The 23,830-nt window shown below is 36.9% G+C and overlaps 1 protein-coding gene across 4 annotated transcripts; it reads right to left on the bottom strand.

Moving 5' to 3' along the window:
- Positions 1–578: 578 nt before the first annotated feature.
- Ekar (Eye-enriched kainate receptor) lies at positions 579–22,788 on the bottom strand. Of its 4 annotated transcripts, XM_036373045.2 has the most exons (13): positions 22,712–22,781; positions 22,323–22,646; positions 17,653–17,811; positions 17,106–17,357; positions 13,560–13,726; positions 7,595–7,822; positions 7,374–7,526; positions 7,101–7,304; positions 6,799–7,002; positions 4,109–4,213; positions 3,335–3,992; positions 1,444–1,632; positions 579–1,285 (listed from the first exon to the last, which is right to left on the bottom strand). In XM_036373045.2, the coding sequence occupies exons 2-13, from the start codon at positions 22,456–22,458 to the stop codon at positions 702–704; spliced, it is 3,039 nt and encodes a 1,012-aa protein (XP_036228938.1). In that variant the 5' UTR covers positions 22,459–22,646; positions 22,712–22,781; the 3' UTR covers positions 579–701. The 4 variants fall into 4 exon arrangements, with proteins under 4 accessions (XP_036228938.1, XP_036228935.1, XP_036228944.1 ...); XM_036373042.2 differs by having other exon boundaries at positions 22,323–22,788; XM_036373051.2 differs by lacking the exon at positions 7,595–7,822 and having other exon boundaries at positions 22,323–22,788.
- Between the last annotated feature and the right edge of the window lie 1,042 nt (positions 22,789–23,830).

Here is a 23,830-nt window from a genome sequence, read left to right as displayed (position 1 = left end):
ATTCCATTCAAGAACTTGATTTTGATTGATCAGTATATATGAGAGCGATATGCTATAGTGGTCCGATCTGAACAATTTGTTCCGAGATTGTATTGTTGTTCTGGACAATAATCACTTCCAGGTATCGTGATGATAAAATTAGTCGAAATCGGACATTGATGTGGACCTCAGTGATTATGTCTTTTTTACTTATAACATCCGTCAATCCGTCGGATATATTATTGAAATTCATAGAGAATCATTTTCTGATATTGATGTTTGCTTGTGTCAAAAAGGGGTAAAATCATGTCAATACTTTCCAGAAGGTTTTTTGGATGACACAAAGAAACATTTTTTATCAGTAAAAGAAAAAATGGGATGAGTAGTTCTATAAGGGTGATGATGAAAACTCTTGCAGAAATAAATGCATAGCTGACAAAATTGCAATTTGTGTTCATGACATTTACTTTTTGGATATTATATTTTGATTTAAATGTGTTTGGTTTTTCTCCAACAAAAAATTTAAAAAAACGATTTAATAACAAAACTTACCACAGCAGCTGAAAAAACCCGGTTCATTCGTAAATAAAACAGGTATATTTTTAGCTTATATGTGAACGACATTAATATTCATTCATATTTATTATTCAAAATCATTGGTACTCATATATAAGGGCGATTTAGACCAATTGGCGCATTACAATATAAATACCCACATAATTTTAGTCCATATTTTTATTGGTTTCGTTCGCATTACAAGTAAATAAAGCAATTGAGCTCAGGGATGTCTGAGCTAGAGGCTCTGTAGTACTTTTACCTTGATTATGGTGCATTTCTGAATCATTAGGTGCACTTCCAATAAGGCTGCCGTGTACGGTCATTGATGCCCTAGTTTCTATGTCAATAAACTCTTTAACATCCTTAAATAAATGACATGTTGGACATCTCCGCTTCAGAGCTGGTCGTCTGTGCGAGTCCATACATCGCAATGCATAACGAAACTCGTCCAGCATTTCGCCGCAAAGTGAACGTTGTGCTGGTGGTTCTTTACAACAATATGCTGTGACATGTTTGCAAGGCAACGTCTGGTCTTCAGTGTGTATTACCTCTACGTTTTCTTTGTCCGAGTTATCAACGAAATCAAAGTCATTAAGTGCCACTTCAGTCATATTCCTCTCTACAGTATTGGGCTTCTTTTCACAGTAAACACTGCTGCGATTTCTATTGCTATAGTGATACCAGAATTCGAATACAGCAACCCAAGCGGCCAAACCTATGCCCACAAAAAGGACCACGAATACGCCACCTTCGATGGAAAATAACTATATATTTACGAATGTTTATTGGTTTTGAACATATAATCGGATATTCTACTCATAGCAATCTTTATAATTAAAGGAAAATGAAAGTTATCCGCGTAGGTGCAGAATTAAAACATTACAAGTTTGTATCAACATTACTAACCAATGTTATCCAGACCGAGGGCATTTGCCTTAGTTTGTTTGCTATTACTTTTACGTACGCAAGTGTCTCCTGCTTTTTTCCACCATCTATCGTATAGCATTTGTATATTTCCCTTTTCTTGCAATTCTAAAATGGATAGTGAAATTTTGTCGCGCCAGGGTGAACCTTTTGGTGTAGCAATTCCATAGCCTAGAATTTATTTAACAATACTATACTCAGAAGATTCGTAAAATATCGACTTTTGTAAATTAAAAATCTACCGACTGCCACAAATAGTTTCAATTTTAGATAATACTTTTATAGAGGTTAGGTTAAGTTAACTTGTCGATCTTAATAGGGAGCTCTCTTAAACAGCTTATAACGCCGGTCCGATGTGGTACCTAGAATCCTATTAAATTGATCATAGAGACCCTCATAAATCAACAAAGCACTTTGAGCCGATAACAAATTTGTTGAGGCGGCCAATGTCAGTTTCGGCTATGTCTTCTGGTTCATCGAAGATATGACTGCCGAGATGTTTGAACCTTACTCTTGCAAACGCTGGACAATGAAGGAGAAAGTGTCTGGATGTTTCCATCTCATCTTCTTTCACACAACTGTGACAATGAACTTTGCTAAGAGCAAGCAGTTCAGTTGATTTCCGTTTAGAACGTATCAACTCTAGGCCATAAGGATCTTGCACTTGCACAGGAGCTGATCGTCGACCAACGCCAGAACGCAAGATGACAACGGAGAGCCAACTCGTTCCCACTCCGATGTGAGCGGGGGGAACGGGTGCCTCCTTTAGTTAGCTTATTGGCTTTCCAGTTTCCAGCGAATTTTATTTCAAAAAATGTTGCGGAAGAATTCAACATTCATTCGGCAAAATCGTGAAAGGATTAGAATCAAATTTGTATCTTATAAACTTTTATTATTGGCCATTGATTCAATTAGTTTTATAACTATATTCTACTTCCCGTCAGCGAAAATTATATTAAAATCATCTTCAAATAAGATATATCTGACCTAATTTAACACAAAAGGCTAAATTTAATATAATATATTGACTTTATTTGAAAAAACGTCAACCAGAGGATCGGAATTGATTATATTAAAAATATGAGGTTTGGACCAAAGTCTAAACCAATTCTATTTATACTCAGCGCTAAATCACATAATTTTTAAGAAAGCTTGTCAACTTTATTATGATATCACACATTTTGACCAACATAAACGGTTTAACTAAAGACAGGTGGGAAGTCGGAAAACATTATATAGGATATATTGGGGGCAGTAAAGACCTGAACTGATTTCAGTAACTTTTGACATTGCTCATGTATATTCAAAAACACACTTTGTGGTTTGTGAGAATAACTAACTACAACCACACCTACTTCTCATATAACACAATTTTAAATCATCACTATGAATGTATCGGGATACATCTTTACACGAACTGCCTTATTACCAAAAGGTGTCCAAATCAGGTTAACATTTTATTGAATATATCGGTCAATCTGTGATATAAAAATAAAAATTCGAAAATAATCCTTTTTTTGATAATATGTCCGTATGGTAAAAATGGGTTGTATCGGGTCAATAATTCCTTTAGCCCCCATATAATTAATAGAAAGATTTTCGAATTACCGGCTGACTTTTTATCTCTTATGTCGGGAAATAAGTAAAATACCTTAGCAAAATTTACTCAGCTTATAATATTGGATATACTATAGTTTAATGCCGAAAATATGGGAAATTCGTCCACAAATTACCCAAACTACCATATACTGAAGGTATTTCCCTAGCTTTGATCCTGTTAAGTTGCAAAAGTATGAAATGTTCGGTTACACCCGAACTTAGTTATTTTTGATATTGTTATATAAATCATTATATACAATGGGATTAAACTTACCTTTAGTATCCAGAAGGCCTCCGATTTGAGTTAAATTACAATCTCGCTGTACTATGTAATCAAGCATTGTAGATTCCATTAGAAATGCAAAATTACCTTGATTAACTCGTTTTATACCCTCCTCATAGGTGGAAGTAAAAGCAATGGACTTTTTATTCTCCATATTACGCCACATTTTTTTGTATGTCTCGATAATTGAGTCGCGAAAAAATGTCATCGTAGAGCCACTCTCGAGAGTACCATATGAAATTTCTGTTTGACTGGCTAAGTCCTCAGCATTTTCAATGGGCGTTATCATTCGCTCAACCGTCAAAAATGCCGCCAGATTAGCGGTGTATGAGGCAATTATAATCAAGGTGAAGAACCACCATATAGCGCTGACTATTCTCGTCGATAGCGATTTTGGATTTATATCTGATCCTTGTTGCATCAATGTACCGATTGTAAACCAAAAACTGTTAGCTAACGTAAACTGGTTGGTAATTATAGGATTCTTCATGTCGCATGGATACTTATCGCGCCATTCTATTGGCGACAACTTTGCTACTATATAGATTGTGAAAGATACTAGAAAATATGCCGCTAAAACATATAGCCATACATCATACGCCAGCGGATTCATAAAAGAAAATAAACGAGAAGCCGGACTTGATGGCACCTAATTGAGGCAGGATTTAATATAAATGAAGTTGCGATTAATTTGAAATTATTTCTCTCAATATCGGCTCTTTTCAAAACGTACGCCTTTCATTAAAAGTGTAAACATCTGATTACCTTGAATAAAATACTGATGCCCAGATTCATAAATGGTTTGGTAAAATCGATAACACTTTCCCGTGCATATGTAATTGTCATGGATCCAACGGCCAAATCCGCTTTCTACAATGAAAAGAAAAACTCATAATAAAGGTACTCAGGGCAAAGGTTAAGTCAGGTCGGCGGAAATCCTCTTAGCTATATCCTTCACGCAGGTGCTGATAGGAGTAGAAATTCCCTGAAATTAAAACTATACATGGAGGAAAACAAACACAAAAAGCGGGCTGGGATATCAGCCAAAAGTCGGTGGACGAAGAGGCTGCTACCACCGTCGGACACAGTTGCAGTTAGCTGCAAGTGCAACCGGACGAAGGAAGAAGAGGAGAGCTTGGACTAAAGAGAAAATTACGGATGGCCGAGCCTACTATTAACCGCGACCGCAATTCTCGTCAAAGGATACGAAATTTGCGAACCAGATCGAGTAGGGAACACGCATTTTCTAGGGTGTACGGACACTATTAACTTTAAACTTGGGAGAAATAGCGTACTAGTCTGCATCCACTCGGATATTATAACGAAGGCTACACTCATCCCCCTAAGGGACGTCCCCTGGTAGGGACGGCGTTTTCCCAGCCGAACAGTGCTGATACCATACCTGATGGCAATACATATATGAGGGAGGTTTAAGGCTTAGCTATGTGCCTATCATTTGAAGAGAGGCGAGGGTCATATTCATAACAAAGGCGGACAAAATAGTTTCCCTGTATTCGAAAGAATATAGACCAATAAGTCTAACATCATTCCTTCTGAAGTCACTCGAAAAGATTATAGATGCCTACATCAGGGACAAGATTTCATCGGCTAACGTATGGAAAGTTCAGCACGCCTATAAGAAGGATAGATCCACTGCGACTGCACTTCACTCGTTAACCTTAAATATAGAGAGAGCTCTAGGGCATAAGTAATATGCCCTGGGCGTCTTTCTTGACATAAGCGGAGCATTTATTAATGACTCCAATGGGGCTATCGTTAGTAGTCTGAAAAAAGCCAGGATAGAGCCAGCCATTGCTACATGGCTAAAAGCTCTACTAATCTGTAGAAAGATTAACGCAGAATGGAATGAAGCCAGATTGCTCAGACTAGCGCGATCAGGAACTCCTTAGCGCGGGTACTGTCTCCTCTCCTGTGGTCACTCGAAGCCTATGAGCTTCTGGGAAATTTTGAAGGAAGAGCACCCAACCTATGCAGACGACATAGCTATACTAGAGACGAGTAAGTTCCCAGACACAATTATTAGCGTGATGAATAGCGCTCTCAAAGTCATACAAGAAGTGGGCATTATCGACTAACCTAGAGCTTTAATGTAGAGGAGAGGATGAAAAAGGTCAGTGGTGCTCTTTACTCATGTAAGAAGATGCTAGCGTCAACATGGGGCCTTTAACCTGTCCTTATGCATTGGTGGTACACAGCAGTAGTCAAGCCAATCTTACTTTACGGTGTTCTGGTGTGGTAGACCGCTTCCAGTAAAATATCATAGAGGAAACTGTTGAAGCGAATACAACGGCTCACTGCTCTCTGCAAAACGGGAGTGCTAAGAACCGCCCCAATGGCTGCACTTGAAAGGTCACTCAACCAGCCACCAATTGACATTGCTGTAGAAAGCTTGGCAGCGAAATCAGCAGCAAGATTGGCAGCGTTTGGCGAATTTTCCACGAGAACATTTGGACATAGCTCGATAGGCATAGGGTCGGTAAATAGGATAGACCACATACTCTCACGCTTTATCTGGGAGAGAGGGTTTCAAGTCACGCTAAAAGGGGGTGGAGAGAGTGAGCGCCGGGATCTATTTCGTGGAGCCAGATCTCAGGCGACCCTTCAGGCTTTCGGAATTCCGGAATTACAAAGGACCAGTAAGTCTATGTATGGCGTGACAGCCAGCCAGTTTAACATAACCTAAAGGTAAAGTCAAATGGTTGTTTGAAAGTCCTTATATAAGGTATATGGAGGCTAGGGGGAGTATTTACTTTAATTTATCCATTTTTCACTAATTCTCTCCAAATTTCATTAAGATATACTACATAATGACCAATATGTGCGGTGCAAAGTCAACCTCAAGTTTAATATTTATAATATTGATGGCTTACAAGAGTAATATTTTTGAAACGAAATAAGTTTGTTGCTTTGCTACCCATACTATCGATTTGTGATATCATTAGGCCGGCAAGTTGAATTGGTATAAGTTAAGGTACCAAAGACACAACTGTTGTTCAACAAGAGGGTTAATGAAAGCTAACACAAAGATTAATTATATTATTTGAGCTGAGCCTATTCTTGTACTCAAGCTTATGCTCAATATGTGAGTTCGTTGACTGGCCAGCATAGCAACAAACAACAATACCCGCATAGCTCGGATTTCCCGCCAAGATCTGCAGTTCGAAAGAGCAACAAAGGACTTTTTCTCCGTAGAGCAAGTAACAACAGTAACTCAGCTATGATCTTATGAAGCCAGGGGTAGTATTCACTCGACCTAATCCTTTTTAAGCACAATGATACACTGATTCTTTCTGAATTTCATTAAGATATCTTATATATTGACCAATATGTGCGGATGGCTTGCAAAGATAAAATATTATAATATAATATATTAAACTGTGATTCTGAATTCCCAGAAATTATTGAACTGTGTAATGGTATTTCACCTTGCTTACATATTTCATAAGTTGAGCCACCATTCCGTTCCATTCGCCTGAAAATGGATCTTGTGCGCCATATTTTCGATCAGGCACTAGGTCAAGAATATAGTCAAAGCCAACGTCACGAGCTATCAAATCCAGTATGTCTACGCAAAATCCATAGAACCTATCATTTCCAGTATAATTTTTGCCGTAGTGCATCATCACATAAGGGGTTTCCTGCAAGGAAAACGTGTACCGTGATTGAATTGAAATATTAATTTTAGTCTTTATTACATATTTCATCGACCCCATTGTGTTAATAAACTTTTTCTCACCAATATTGTAATTACGACCAGCGTCACATTCATTGTGCCGCCATCAAAAAACAGCGCAGGCTCAGTTATATTAAGACGTGTTTGTGGAGTCCACTCTCCCACTTTCACCAAGGAGTGCTGCCTCAATTTTACAAGGTCCAATTTAAATTTAACACGCCTTCCTTCTTTGAATTGTATGGGGCCCGTCAGCCCCCTCCACTCAACCTTTTTACAAATGCAAATGTAAATTAACATAATTTCTTGATGGAAAAATGAGATATTTAGATGAATTACTGAATTTATATAGTTTATCAAACTCAAACCGCCATCCCATGGGATTTCACTGGCACACGAAGCATTCGAAACGCCAAGAGTCAGCGACTGTTTTAAACTAGTTAATCCTATTGCAAATACATAAACTGAATCATACGCTAAGGCGGGTTCCGTCTGAAAATATTGAAATTGAAATTCGTCTTATTACAACAAAAAATGTGTGTTCATTGGAATAACTAAACCTTAATGGTACGCAACTTTCTGTAGTAAGCTGTCTTATTATTATAATCGTAGTTATAAGCTTCCATGTCTTTGAGAATGTTTCTCACACTTACATCGCCAACATCTACAAGGCGGAACGAGGTAACATTCACGAAATTATTTTTAAAATCCTCCAAATCAAATGTTTCAATGTCGAAACTAGTAAATAAGTAATGATACTTATATTCATTCATTTGCAGTTGCAGAATCTGAAATATTTTTATTATAGGGTTAAATTAAAGTCACTGTAACATAACGTTATGTATACCCATAACTATCACTGTTATAAAATTAGTATATATTAATAAATAATACTTATATTAACTATAAAGAATAATTATTAAATTATTGCAAAAAAAACTTTGAATCCGTTAATTTTTCTCGGGAACAGTTGTGAATCAAGAGCGACAGTTTTTATCTGTCAAGGAAGAGACCCTTTCATTATTTATTCTTGGATATTTAGAGCCGTTTTCGCAATGCCCTGTTAATATTATCCTTAACCGCTGGTAGCTTAACTGGCAGAGCCGTTTTCACCAAGTTGTGGTTAGCTCACCCACGGATAGTTTGATTATTGTGATTGTGTGGAGAAAACAGTTCACAAAACTTGCATTGTGAACACGAAAAACTGTGTAAACACCATGAGCCATGTATGTGCATATTCAGACGAGGATTTTTTTTGCCACCAAAATCGGTTGTCGTTGGCGAGGGAACAACGAGGAAAAACAAAGAAACCGTTCCGCTAGTCCTCGGGTGGCACGCTTTGTGTTCTTTTCCATAACAGCTCGCTCCTACGCATTTCGGCATTCCTTTTCATTTTGAAATTCCTCTCATGGTTGCAACTGCGCTTGGTTTCAAAGCAATAATTACATTATGTTCGGAAATTTAGATGTTATTACCCCTTTTTGTATGTAATATGCACATATAAATATATACTTCTTGACTGGAATATCTTTATTTTTGTTATTCGATAGTCACCCTCGTGTTCTTAGCCTTGCCAATCCACTCAAAGAAAAAAAGCCTTCTTTTATGACAACTGTCAGATCAACGTGGTGCTGCCAGATTACAAATAGCTTAAAATACCTTAAAAATAACTTTTTACACTACAATTTGGCCTAGGTAGGTAGGTAGAGTGGTTGTCTGACGACGCACCTAGGCTTATAGGAGGCCCATGGTGATACCACCGGGACTAATATTCCCCCACTCTATTGTCTACTCTCTGAACACTGTGCTTCTGATGAAGTTCATTAGTATAAATAGTTTTGTATGAGCAACTTCCGATACGTCGTCAAGGAACCGATAGTTGCGATTCTTTTCCTATATAAAGCCTTACATTCGCATAGAAGATGTTTTATCGACTTCTCTTCTTTCACCTCCTGACAGCTTCTACCATCCATTCCTGCCACGTTTGTCTACTAGTTGAGCAAGTTAGTGATTGTCTCCACCGAGACTCAGTTAGATTTATAACAAGTTTGCTGATTAAATGTTTACAAGTTGCCATAGGCATAAAAATTCATTCAACTCGGCTTAAACTGACATTCAATCGAACTCGATTAACTTATTCAATCATTCAGTTTCCTCAAAAAATTTTTAACCTCTACAATAATCATTTGACGGAACGGTTATTTTGAATAGCGAATGTTGCCTTCTAAGCCCATATCCTCTACACCCTGTTCTGGTCCCAACCACTTTTCATGCGACTTGAATCAATCACATAATTTTCAATATCTGTAAATACATACAGATATGTCAACACTTACTTACTACATATGGACTCTTGTACTTAGGAATTAATTTTTTATCTACATTTTTTATTACTACCACTTTGTGTATCTCCATCTTCTTTTCTAGCGCCAGTACCAATGAGTTACCGTTAGTAACGAGTACAAATGGAATGTACTAAATCAATCCAGTGCATTGACAATTGCAAGTGTTTTTAGCTCGAAGCTATGATATCTCGACCCCGCGTCAGTAGTTGTTTTCGAAAAATATGCAACTGGGTGAGATTTATTATCATCCTGTCTTTAGAGTAATACTGCGCCATACCCACGGGAACACGCTTCTGTATATCGCTCTGTTTCATACTGTGGATCAAATATACATAGAACGGGTGAGTCCGTTAACTTATATTTTAATGTTACAAAAGCATTCATAAACTCATCCGTCCACTGGAATTTTGCGTTTTTCGCGTTAACCGATTTAAAGGGGCAGCTATTCGTGAAAAATCTTGAACAAAACGTCAAAAGTAGGAAAACGAACCCATACATTGCTTTACCTCTTTAGTGTTTTTTGGAACTGGATAATTCTTAATTGCTTGGAGGTGTGCTTCATTCGGGCTAATACCACTTTTATTTACACGATATCCCAAGTACACCCCCTCCTTATATGCCAATCTACACTTGGACAAATTTATTCCAACAGATTTTAGTAGTCTCAACACGCCAGTCAAAATCTTAACGTGGTCCTCAAAAGTTTTCGGAGCCACAATAATGTTGTCTAAATACACTACAATCTTCTCCGAACGTATTGAATCCTCGCTTATAGGCACTTGATGAAACCCATTTTTCAAATTAAGAGTACTGAAATAAGTTTTGCCACCCCAACAATCTTCAATAAGCCTTAAAGGAACACTATTGGCGAAGCGTAGGGAGACTCACTTTGTCATATGGTTCCCTGAGCCAATAACTCATCGATTGTTCTTCGGACTTCCAACTTCTCCTTAAACGAGAGTTTTCTCGCACTACTGTACACTGAAGTATTGCCTTTCTATTTAATCTTGATTGAGTAACCATTAACTCCCGGCCCATTAGTGTCGGAGAACATCTGTATCTGTTTTGTCTAATTGTGCATCTGTTTTAATCAAATCGTTCATATTACTTTCTTAAGTTGCATCAACAGACAAAATAACTTCGTCATGATCTGCTAGGTCCCTTTGTTCAATCAATTTTAGAACATAAATACTCTTACGAAAGCGGGATTCACTCATTTTTAAATCTGACACAACGTTTAATTCCATTTTCCAACATGACTTTTTATCAACATTTCCCAAATTTACAATCTTCTGTTCTTTAGTGGTAGCAGACTGGCAACTAGCTAGTGGGCTGCTATATAGATCAAAAAAGCGAAGTGCACTGACAAGTTTTTCCGAAACACAAAATTTATTTTGAGCTTTTATGTTGAATGTTCATTTGGCTTAAAACTAATTATCTTTGTTTAGCACAATGCTATTTGCATTTTGGTTAAAAGGTTATGCCCAAATAACACTGGTACAACCGCATCTGAATCTGGCAAAATAGTAGATCAATTCGTGCTAACGAAATAAAAATTTACATATCAAAATGTCATAAATTCTTAATTGTTTATTACCGATTCCACGATATTGCGTCAAACTCTGTTTACGCTGAGTTTTACTGATTGTGGTACGTAAGACCGCTTTATGTCGTTTTTGCCAGTATCAAATAAAGCAAAAAGAGAAATTACATCTGTGCACTTTTCTTCATTGAGGAAGGCAACACTCACCCAATTATTTGAAGAAAATCCTTCAGCCAGTTGATGGATTCATGATTTGCATCATCTCCTACAGCCGCTGCAATATTTCGGTTGTTTCCTGGTAAAGCGTGACGAGGACAGTTGTGGCGCGTGTGGCCGATTTCGGCGCTGAGACTGCGAAAATTTTCGGCTACGTTTCATAGCGCTCCATTAGAGTCTTCAAATCTCTGATTGAATTGGCGCCATACAACATCGATACATAATTTGTCTATCAAACCATCAATGATTATATCAACCAAATCAGCTTTAAGCACTTCAGCTCGGCTCAATATTGAATTTCGCCAACGTATTGTTGCAGTGTTTCTCGTTGTTTAATGCGACGAGATTTTAGCTGATTGAAAACATTTTGAAGTGAAAAGGAACGACGATATTCCAATACAAAGCAGTTTTAAGACCCTCATACGAACGCACTGTGGCAACATCAATGAATCTTTTAGCGTGGCCAATTGTAAAATGTCGAGCAGTAATTAACTAGTCTCTATCACTGTAACGATAAACATCAATCATCGCCTCCATATCTCTAATCCATTTCGTGACATCTTAGTTAGTTAAGCTCCCGTTGTAGCTCGACCATTTCGCGTTTTTTACGAGCAATAGCGAGCATGCGATCAAGATGTTTTTCTTGAGCCTTCAGGTCATCAACTGAAGATCGTGAATCCACACCGATCCCAACGCTGGCGCTGACCTCTGGTACATCCAGCGCATTTTCACCTTCCAATTTTCCGTCTGACATGTTTTCATCTAGGGCTTCCCCATCTGGTACGCTCTCACCTGGCATGTTCTCAACTGGGGTCCTCGGTGGATTAGCAACCACCTCATCGTACAGAGCACGCAGTTGTACAACCGTGGCTTCCTTATCAAAATCAATACCAACTGCTGCTGCTAAAGTATTGATCATTTGCTGGCATGTAAGCATATTTACCATTGCGAACTCCAACTTCTTCAATATTTTTAATTTTCCTTTTTTTGTGGTATTTGTCTCTCGATTTCCACACCTGACGTGTACCTGTTGACTGGATTACCTTTATTATTGCTTTTCATTAGTCAACCTCGTGTTCTTAGGCTTGCGAATACACTCAAAGAAAAAAACCGGAATCCCCCTTCTATGACAGCTGTCAAAACGACATAGTGCTGCCGATTACAAATAGAAATAAATTATAGCTTAAAATACCTTAAAAATAACTTATTATACTACAAATGCAAATACGCATAATAACTAATGATAATGAATGACAATAGAATCCCCGTCTGAATGTCGTCTATGCTTATAGATTTTACAGCTGACAGATTTCATTTCATGTTATGGTTAGAAACTAACCAAGACTCCTTTTTTCGGTAAAGTCTACCGGAACTTAACTGACAGATGGTTGGCAACCAGATATTGAGAAAACCATTATTCAACATGTTGCCGATAAAGTCCTGGATAAGCGCTTCACCATATATTGAGAAAACGGCTTTTAGATTGTAACATTTTATTTCCGTTCAACCATAAAGTCTGGAAATCGATTGAAATATTTTCAAAAAGTAATATTGATACTATATACAAATATAACAATGTACTTGTAAATATAAAATAACACCATAAATTGCGGAATGGGTTTTTAGGATGTAGTATAACCTTTCATTTCAAATAAAATGCAGAAGAATTAATCACATGGCAGTTTTTTTTAACTTTTCGGCAAATTTCAAGCCATTTAGGGTGTGAACCGAATTCCGGACATACGTCTGATCAAATTTGACATGAACTGGCAATATATAATATATACAAAAAAATTTTTCTTATTTAAATACAAATATTTATTATCGTCTTCTAAATAGGTGTTATAAACCTCGGCTGGGAGGACTTTAGTGTCTTCCGGTTTTCTTTAATTTTTGGAGCGCCATTCGCTAGATTCTTCGACAGTTTCGACGTCATATTCATAAACCGACGTAAAAGATTCAGGTCTTTTGATAAGAGTTTGTTTTTAATATAAATATTTATTATATATATTTGCACACTACATACGCAAAGCATTAACCAAAATGTGTTGAGTCAATCCATAAGCGATGTTGATATACTCTACTATTTCTCTGACGAAAATTTTCGAGCACTGTTTATATAGTTCTTTCGATTTTTCCGTCAATAACAGAGGTGGATGTATGACTCGCATGAGGCAAATTAGATGACTTCACGACCTTCACTTAATACTTTTTAGAAATACAAAATTGTTGTTCATTTTTTTCCAATCGCCAGACAAATCTTTCGAGATTTCATCAATTCGATTGTCTGAAGCAAAACTTGTATGTGAATCAGCTTTTACTCGTTGGGAACAAAACATTGCAGTGCAAAGGTGTAAGGCGACTTGCCCAACTGGTGAACACATACACATTAATTTTTAATTATAAACCACTGTAATTTACCCCTTTCAGTAGGATGGAAATATTTGCAGCGTTCGTATCGATTATCAGATTGTGAATTTCTTTGTCTTTCAGCTCATTTAATATTTTAACGTAAGTTGTGGGATTCACCAGACGCAGATATGTTTCTATGTCATACATCTGACCAAATTTGCGTAACTGCAGGACTCCTGAAAACCATAAAAAGTATTGATATTACTAGCTATGTTTGCTCACTTCTTCATAAAGTACATTTTACGAAAGAGCATAACATATAACACCGTATTTATATTTTTTTTACCAAATCTCCTTGTTTCAAGTGCAACGTTCCGACCCAATCGTTCGAAGTCTAACCCACTAATCGGTTTAGTCAGGATAACGTTACCCGAAGAATAAGCTATCACCAACTAAGTGCCAAATACGTAATAATACTACTTTTGGACATGAAATCATAAATTTATTGTCAATCGAAGTGTTTCAGAACTTCGCTGTAAGAACGATTTTTTAAACATGCTTTTATCTCAATAACTACAGTCGACCGAAGAATGACCGGTCTGTCTGAAATCACAAGCCAGTAGTAAGAAAGTCATCGAAAATTTTATCGTTGCCGTATATTTGTGAGCCATTTTGCACTCATCTCAAAATTATGATTGAACTTTTTCGCAACAATGCGGCATTCTAGTATTTTTTTATGTTGCGTTTGGTTTGTTATGTTATGAATAGTTATGACAACTTGAATGTTGAATGTGTCATTCTCCCACCCTCCAAAGTAGCCGCATTATCGGACGATGTGACATTGTGTGTGTTGTGAACGAACCTTGGCAAGTATCAACCATATTTGAGATGCTTTACCGGTGTTCTCGCGCTGGCCTTGTTTTCACAGTAGTCTGTCGCAGACGATCGTCCCGATGTTTTCAAGATTTTTTTGATCGACTCTCTGATGTGCTGATCCTTTGAGCAGTATTTCTTGGTATGATTTGTCCTACTGACTCATGATTTCTTCCAGCACACTGCATACAGTGTGTAAAAGTTTATAAAAATCGGCTCATTAGTTTAGAAGTTCATCGCGACTCATCTTATTTGATCTAAGCCCTAAATATCTAATTTAGCCCTAAACATCTAATTTATGAAAAAAGTCAAGCGTAAGGACAGACATCAATAGAACCTAATATGTATATAGGCGAGAGGCATATAAGGATACATTGCATCTCCTTTTGGTACAATACTTATTTGTGGTGACTGTAAAATGTGCCTTTGAAGGAGGTTTAGCTCAGTAGCCTACATATCGTGGTGAAGCTAACTAGTCAACGGAGTTACTATTTCATTATATGTAAGTTAGGCGTGGTCGTGGACCCATTTACGAACAATTTTCACAACAGCCGGTTCTGCGTTACCGCAGCTGCAACGGACTCCAGAGCACGATCGAGGAGATAGTTAAAACACGGTATATTTCCTTCAATATGGAAACAGTCATTCATAACTCCTTTGCATAAAAGTGGGTTTAGATCCAACATTGAAAGCTATAGAGGTATCGCAAAACTATCAGTTATACCTAAACTTTTTGAAGCTATTATCACTGACCATATAACCTTTTCGATTTCTCCGTTAATTTCCTCATCTCAGCATGGATTTCGTAAAGAGAATTCGACTATAACAAACTTACTTGAATTTGTAAACCATGTATCATTGGGTTTTAGGGAACATAAGCATACGGATGTTATATACACAGACTTTAGCAAAGCTTTCGATAGGGTAAATCTCTCGATTCTCATACATAAATTTGATCTGCTGGGCTTTCAGCCAAGATTCCTTCAATGGGTATCTTCCTATCTTTATAATAGAACACAACGAGTGATATTTGAGGATACACCTTCAGATACAATTAATGTTTCTTCTGGTGTTCCGCAAGGTAGTCATCTTGGCCCGATTCTGTTCTTCTTGTTTATTAACGATATCTCTTCAGTAATAGAATTCTCAAATATTTTGTTATACGCTGACGACGTAAAGCTTTTTAAATCATACACTTCAACTGAAGAAAGGTGTCTGTTGCAAACAGACTTAAACAATTTGGTTGCATAGTGTGATAGAAATGATTTGCCATTGAATCTCAATAAATGTAAGATGATGTGCTTTTCCCGTAGATCTGTGCACCACTCTTCTTATGTAATAAAACATCATATTCTAGAGCAAGTTTTTAACTATGTTGATTTGGGAGTTAATATGGACCCTAAGCTTAATTTTAGTCTTCATATTGATACCATGGTCTTGAAAGCAAAAGCTCTCCTCAGTTTTGTTAAACGTTGGTCTAAAGAATTTAGAGATCCGTATATTACTAAAATACTTTATACAACTTTGGTTAGACCTATATTGGAATATGGCTCTGTGGTATGGAACCCTAGCTACCAAATCCATTCTGACAAGTTAGAGTCTGTTCAAAAACAATTTTTACTTTTCGCCTTAGCGCATTTCCGATGGGATTCTAGGGTAAGTCTACCTCCGTACACTAGTCGTTTAAAACTTATTAATCTACCTACACTTTCTAGTCGTAGGGAAATGCTTGGCATAATATTCTTAGTGAAAATTTTGAATGGAACAGTTTGCAGTTCTTTTCTCCTGTCTGAAATTAAATTTAATATTACGGATCGCCTTTCGAGGCAGTTTAGTTTTACTGCTAAATACTACCTTTACTGCTAAAATCCTGATCAAATTTTGAACTAAACGAGCCATTCCGCCGTATATGTCATGATTTTAATTCTCATTCCAGCACATTTGACTTATCTGACTCAATTTTCAAAATTAAAAAGACTTTATTGTTTTGCAGTTTGCAGTTTCTGCTTGGATGTTTTCGCATAAAATACCCCTGCAGTCGTCTGATTGAACCGTAACCGCCTCCTTGAAACATCAAAAGGTCCTTCCTTGATTACGTCGACGACATTGGATAGGACACCGACCAGAACTTGGACGCAACTAACTTCAGACATGCACTGACCGCCATTCAAAGCGGAGCCATCAACAACCTTACCTACTCCCTCTCAGTGAATGGCGTGCTTGGAGTCAAACCACCACCCATCGTAGACGAAGAGCTCGAGTTGCCTGAGCTAAAGTGACCCTCGCGCAACTTCGTTCTGCATATTGTAGCAGGTTAAACTCCAACTTATCCAGAATCGACCCCGACATACCAAATATATATTCAGCATGCAATGAGTCTCCGTATGGCACTAACCACCTCTTTGCATGCCCAACGAACTCCACTCATCTAACACCCGTCTCCCTATGGTTCGACCCCGTCGAAACAGCTCGTTTTCTGGGCCTCCTGTTAGATGATCTCGACGACAACCAAACTAAAACTTACCACCCAAGCGGGGGGGATTGGATAAGCCTTACAACAACAACAACCCATTTACGAAAGCAATATATCTATATATTTCAAGTTTTTATCGTATGGTAAGTTTAAAGCGAGTTTGAATGTGCGGGAAAGGTTCGGTCGTGACCAACGAGCCTTAATGATATGGAAAACTAACTTCCTGCTGCATCGCTTACATGAATGTATTAAAAGTTATTTTATCATACCAAAATCTTTCTCATAAAGTATTCCTGCCTTGGTCCAATTCAGGTAACGAATGATATCTTCGAATGCTAAGTTCACGTACTCTTTCGCTGGATGCAAATTAATGGAAAACTCTGTATTGGCCACCTTATGTGATAATCGTGATTCTATGTGTGGTATATCGAGGGCATCGCATATTGAATGAATATGAACTCCCAATATAGTGTTAAATGGTCCAAAAACCGCGTGTATGCCTGACTCGATTAGGGCGCAAACTTAAAATATATACATATATGTAAAATTATATTTACCAGTCAGTAGTTACATAGTTAATGAGTTTAAAAATAATATTAATCTAATCGTCTAAATATATCAATAACCAATTTTAATAAAAATTTAAAACCGTCGCGTGAACGATACTATAACTTCTATTGAAATGAGATTATCGTACACTTTTGACGAATGCATTTTCTTGATGCATTATTAGTTGCGTTAGCATATTAGCTTACTGAGAGCAATAGACTTGTGACGCCTAGTGTATAAAATCACACATTCATATGACTTGCATACCTTTTTGACAGGCATGAAATGAATCATCGTTGGCCACGTGCTGTAAATCGAATGTCATTTTCGACTCTGGAATCAAGCTTGCATCCTTATTGATGCTGTGTATAGCGTATTTGAAGGCGAGATCGATCGGACCATCCTGTATGTCGGAAGAGATGGCACCTACGATGAATAATAGACTCTAATTCATATATATGTATGTATATGCAAAAAGTATTAATTTAGTATCGGATGCCAATTTCAAAGAAAGGTTTAATATTTCAGTAATAAATGTAATTATTTGTATAATGTTTTATTTGTTATATTGTAACTAACGTAAACCACATCGTGGTCACATACGCCCGATTAATATATTAAAACGTCACACATATTGTCCGATATTCATATACATATATAAAGTCTACTGGAAAGTCAGATCTATATATAGGCTATATAGGGAATTTCTGAGCTTATTGCATTTACTTTTGTCATAAACTTCTTACTTCCCATATATTACATTAAATGTAATTCTTTTACTTTACAGTATTTTATTTCTGTACAATTTAGAAAATATCAAAATAATGCCTTCGACGTATAATATCTTGATACCATGTGGAATTCAGTGCCTATGTCTGACTTTAATCGAAAATATGGGTGAATATTTAAGGTATTTAATTAAAATTTAGAGTACGCCTTTTCTAACAATAATGCAACTTTTTTTCCAAAAATCGGGTCTATAATTCCCTATCCTCCATATAACTAATATAAGGATTTTCGACTTCTGGTTGACTTAATACAATATATGTCGGTCAGTCAGGGCCGGATCCGCCAATTCTAAGGCTTTTCTGCCTTAACAACAAAATTTCTAACTTTTATTCAGTTAATTATATATAAAAACAAGTAAGGAAGGGCTAAGTTCGGATGTAACCGAACATTTTATACGCTCGCAAAGTCAAATGGTATACTCGTTTGAAATTTCTTTGTGGATTGACTGATATTTTCGGTAGAAGGTCAACTATAGGCACTGGGGTCCACATATTTAGTCCTTAGGGGCTTGAACAGTTTTAGTTGGATTTAGACAATTTTTGGTCACAAGGTGGCATACCTTAAACGTATTATTCACGCAAAGTTTTACCCCGATATAATCATTGTTGCTTGATATGCATAGTGGAAAGTGAAAGAATCAGATGGAATTGAAAATGGTGTTATACGGGAAATAGACGTGGTTGTAGTCCGATTTCGCCCATTTTCGTACTATAACATAGAAATATGAAAAGAACGTTATGCACCGAATTTGGTTTAAATCGGTTAAGCAGATCCCAAGATATGGGGTTTCACCTAAAAGTGGGCGGTGCCACGCCCACTGTCTAATTTTGAACGCGGTTCCTATAAAGTCATCTCATACCATCCCAGAGATAAAATTTAATATCTCTGGCGTGTTTAGTGCTTGATTTATCGCGCTTTTAGTAGTTTTTAACAGTACCGTTATAAGGGGAGTGGGCGGAGTTGCCACCCGATTTCAACAATTTTCACACTCTAGGTAGAGGTTCTAAAAAAATTTGCTTCCGGTGAATTTTCTTATTATAGCATAAGCGGTTTAGGAGATATGCATATTAAACCTATTAGGGGCGGGACCACGCCCACTTTAAAAAAAATTTTTAACTACAGATACCTCCCTACCAAATAACACTCTTGTATCTTATTGCGGAGCTTAGCTATGGCAATTTATTTGTTTTTGATTATTGGCGTTTTGTGGATGTGGCAGTTGTCCGATTATCTGCAATACCAACCGTCTCACGGTACCAAGAAACATGTCTACCAAGTTTCATAAAGATATCTCAATTTTTACTCAAGTTAGAGCTTGCATGGACGGACGGACGGACAGACAGTCACCCGGATTTCAATTCGTCTCTTCATCCTGATCATTTATATATATATAACGCTATATCTAACTCGATTAGTTTTAGGTGATACAAACAACCGTTAGGTGAACAAAACTATTATACTCTGTAGCAACAGGTTGCGAGAGTATAAAAAAATACTAATTTTTTAATGGTTTAATATAATTATTTAAAAAGATTTTAAGTAGTAGTACAATAAAAAATTAAATATTGGTAAAGTAAAAAGTTCGTTCGGTGTTTTATTGATTTTTCAAAAGATGATAACTTTGTATAGATTTGTCCGATTTAAGTCAAATATGCGCCGTTTTGTTCGTAAACTTGTTGCCAACTTCATTATACCCCTCTTGTAGAAGACTGCGTCACTATTGCCAAAAAACTCGGAGAGCCAATTTTCACAGGCCTCTCTTGAGCCCAACTTCTCACCATTAAGAGTGTTCGCCATGGACAGGAAAAGATAGTAATCACTTGGTGCCAGTACCGGACTATAAGGTGGGTGCATTAGAACCTCCGATCCGAGCTCCAGGAGCTTCTGGCGAGTCACCAAAGACGTGTGTGGACTGGCGTTGTCCTGATAAAACACAATTCGGCCTCTGTTGATCAAAGATGGCCTCTTCTGGATGAGTGCTGCCTTCAAGCGGTCCAGTTGTTGGCAGTAGAGGGCCGAATTGAGCGTTTGGCCATAGGGGAGCAGCTCGCAGTAGATCATTCCTTGCCCATCCCACCAAACACACAGCAAAACCTTCCTGGTCTTGGCCACCATCTGAGCCGCTTCCCCGAGCTTTGACCACTACCGTTTGCGCTCGATGTTGTCATAAGTGACCCATTTTTCATCCCAGTCACAATCCGCTTCAGAAACGGGTCGATTTTGTTGCGATTCTGCAGCGATTTGCAGATGGAAATTCGGTCCATCATGTTTTTTGCGTTAGTTCGTGTGACACCCAAACATCGAGCTCCTTTTTGAATCCAAGGTTATGCAAATGGTTAGTACCTTAGCAATTAAATAAGTGCCACGTGACGATCTGTTTCCACTATTTTCATGATTTTATCGCAATTTTCGACGACAGGCCTCCCGACGCGTGGTGCATCTTTGACATCGAAATTACCGGAACGGAACCTAGCAAATCACTTTTGTGCTACACGTTCGTTTACAGTATCGGGCCCATAAACTAAATTAATGTTTTCAGCCGCTTTGATCGAAAAAAAATTGTAAAATATAGCGAATTTTCTCTTTGTTGGTGTCCATCTTTGACGAGCGCTCACAACGAACTGAGTAAATCAATCGAAAAACTGTCAAAGACAAACTTTTAGCGCGAATAAACACATTTTCAGCGTATGACATGATGCGACACGTAACACTAATACTATGGACAATAACGCCATATCTTAGATAAAAACCGGACGAACTTTTTACTTTACCTAATATTTAAATCTTCGTGCCTTTTATTTGGAAAATCAGGCACAATTGTTAAGAGTTTATGGCCTTCATTTTCCATTGATAATGTTGCCAAGCCTGCCAATCTTTCTTCGAAAGTTTAAATTAGGGAAACTGCGCTCTCCACAAGCTACCGACACAGGAAGTATTAGCTACATCCATGTTGCCGTTAATAAATTTGAAAGGAAATAATTTAAAACGTCCAGTGGTGTACTTTTATGAGCAATTCTTCTGCTAATTGCTTGTACTTCGTTGCATAAATCGGATGCATCTATATCCGTCAAACCACCGTGAGTTAATGACATTTCTGATTGTGAATTTTTTAAAAAGGAAATGAGGAAATCTGAGGACTAGATTGCGTATATACAGACAGACGGACAAGGCTAAATCGACTTAGCTTAATCGTCACGCTGATTATTTATATAGGTACATACATATGTATATACTTTATAGGGTATCCAACGGATCTCCTTCTCGGTGTTACAAACTTCGTGGCACCCTGTTCAGGAGATAGTGGGAAACCAAATATGATCCATTCTCGTTTTCGGTGAATAATAAGTATTGAATTTGTTTGCCAAATAAAAATTTCAGACTTGTTTTGATATACATTACTCTATGTCTATCTCGATTAGTTTTACAAACAAAGACTATTACCCTCTGTGTAACAATAGTCCATCTATACCATGTACATATGTAAGTATATATGTATATACTAACTGTAGCTGGTGATAATGTTTAACCAGATGCACCTGGATAGCTTGGACAAAATCAATCACATGTTCTAAGGAATCACATTTCCTTAGTGTTTTCTTCAATTCACACTAATTAACAAACCGATTTATATACAGTTGTACATACATAATTATATCGTAATATAATATATACAAGGATTATTATATCTTCTTCAAATTCACTTAAATTAAGATCTTTTCATCAGTTATAAAAATAGTATTTTTACTTAATTCTTTCATCTTAGTTTTAGTTTGCAATATTTCGGATCAATAAAAAAAATTCAAAGGAGTCAAGAACTTTCCTTTTTTATAGTATCATTTAAAACATAAACAAATGAATAATGACGAATTAATAACATACAAATTATGTATGCAGCAATTCCTCTAAATTCGTTTATTTCTGAATGCAAGTCTGTTTTATATTTGTAAGTTGTCAAAATTTTACCTAGCTCGGGAGCTGCCTAAAATTCTAACATTCGGATTCACCACAAAAAAGTCAAAATTTCACTTTTATCTGTCAGAATTTAAATTTTTCTATAGTTTGGCACAAAGCCTATGAACAAAAATGTCTTTATTATAAATTATTATATTCCAAATCAAACTGGGATTAACTGCGGCACATACACTCACCCACAGGGACGACTGGCTGCAGTGAAGATGAGGCTTTTACTACTATTAGTATAAGTAAAGAAATATGAAATGTTCGCTTAAAAGAAAAATCATTTTTAACTTTCCCTGATAATATTTTGTTTTCGAGTATGTTCATTGTATTGTCAGATGTATTTAACCGTAAACTACTGTAGCATTACTGTAGTACTGTAGCAGTTTCAAACTCATATTTATAAATTAAACATACAAAAATGTGGTAACAAGTATTATATTTTTATAATTCAACAAAGATTTCAAAGCAGGGAGTATCTGTTTTTCGGTACGTTTTGTATGCAGGCCTTTCTCCTAAAATAATACCACTATTAATATTTAAAACACTTTTAGTTCCTATTTTCAGAACACATTTTTACTTATGCCTTTCTAATTTTTAAAATATTTTCTAAATCGTGATACTGTCAGAGAATGTGATACGGTTTGCGAGTAAACAGCTTTTGTACTGAAGCCATACAACTTCAAGAGAAAATATTCTGTGGGTGTAAAGTCTTTTCCTTATGTTTAACTACCCCCCTAGGGATGTTGAGAACAAAACCAAATAGCTTAATACTTATGTATTGTTGAGTTGCCTTCATTAAGTTGTCGTTGGGTTTTAAGAAATTTTAATACTTTTTTTTTTACAATAGAAATAAAATGTTACATATATTTTTCAACGAATTTGCTTCTATTCAAATCAATATAACTGACAGAAAGGGTTTCATGGATTGTTTGTAGGATGCTCGAGAATTCTGAATTCGCTAAGTAGCTAGCACGACAGCCCGATTTTATCAGACTGGGAACTGACGGTGATCCGCTGTCCAATACGTTCTAGCGCCTTATCTATCCATTGCAATAAATGCACCTTAGAAAGGTGCACGTTTGTCGCTGTTGCAGGAAGGCAAAGTAAATATATATCGACACTCACATCTCCACTGTTCACCTTTCGCTAGACTGAGGTTGAGTTATGAGCTTCGTTTGATCTATACCTGCATTATTCACATCACAAATGACCCACGTTCCTAGCTGTTCAAGTGGGATCCTTTGTGACCCTTGTCGCATTGATAATATTAGCGCTTTTACGGACTAACCACTCTTTTTTGGTACTAAACTTCACTTTAGCGAGGGAAATAATTTTTGAACATATTACTATCCGATATATACATGTATATGTTATGATATACATATGTAGATATACAGTATCCGGAGGCTGGGAAACACGATAAACGGATATCAATCACCTTTTTCACCGACTTTTAGCGAAAAACACATATTCAATGGTTTCTTCAAAAGACGGATTTACGGTAGATACACCGATATGTAAACTAAAAAATGCATCGAAAGGTTTATACTGTACATATAGGGAATATTGGGGGAGGGAAAATTCGAACGTTTTTAAAGATCTCCAGAACGTTTACATGAACATGCACCGTTCGTTTTTAATTTGTTTCTTCATTCATACTTATGTATCTGCATTTCAAAATCTTACCTGCCCTGAA

The sequence above is a fragment of the Bactrocera oleae genome, chromosome X, assembly GCF_042242935.1.
Source record: "Bactrocera oleae isolate idBacOlea1 chromosome X, idBacOlea1, whole genome shotgun sequence".
NCBI lineage: Eukaryota > Metazoa > Arthropoda > Insecta > Diptera > Tephritidae > Bactrocera > Bactrocera oleae.
Note: the sequence above shows the minus strand (reverse complement) of the source record. Positions and strands in the feature narration are given on the sequence as shown.

Coding starts and splice junctions, on each gene's coding strand:
- Ekar (XM_036373042.2), bottom strand. CDS start 22,458: ATGAACATACTCGAAAACAAAATATTATCAGGGAAAGTTAAAAATGAT. Junction 17,358..17,652: donor ATTTCATGCCTGTCAAAAAG/GTATGCAAGTCA, acceptor ATATATTTTAAG/TTTGCGCCCTAATCGAGTCA. Junction 7,527..7,594: donor GAAAGTTGCGTACCATTAAG/GTTTAGTTATTC, acceptor CAATATTTTCAG/ACGGAACCCGCCTTAGCGTA.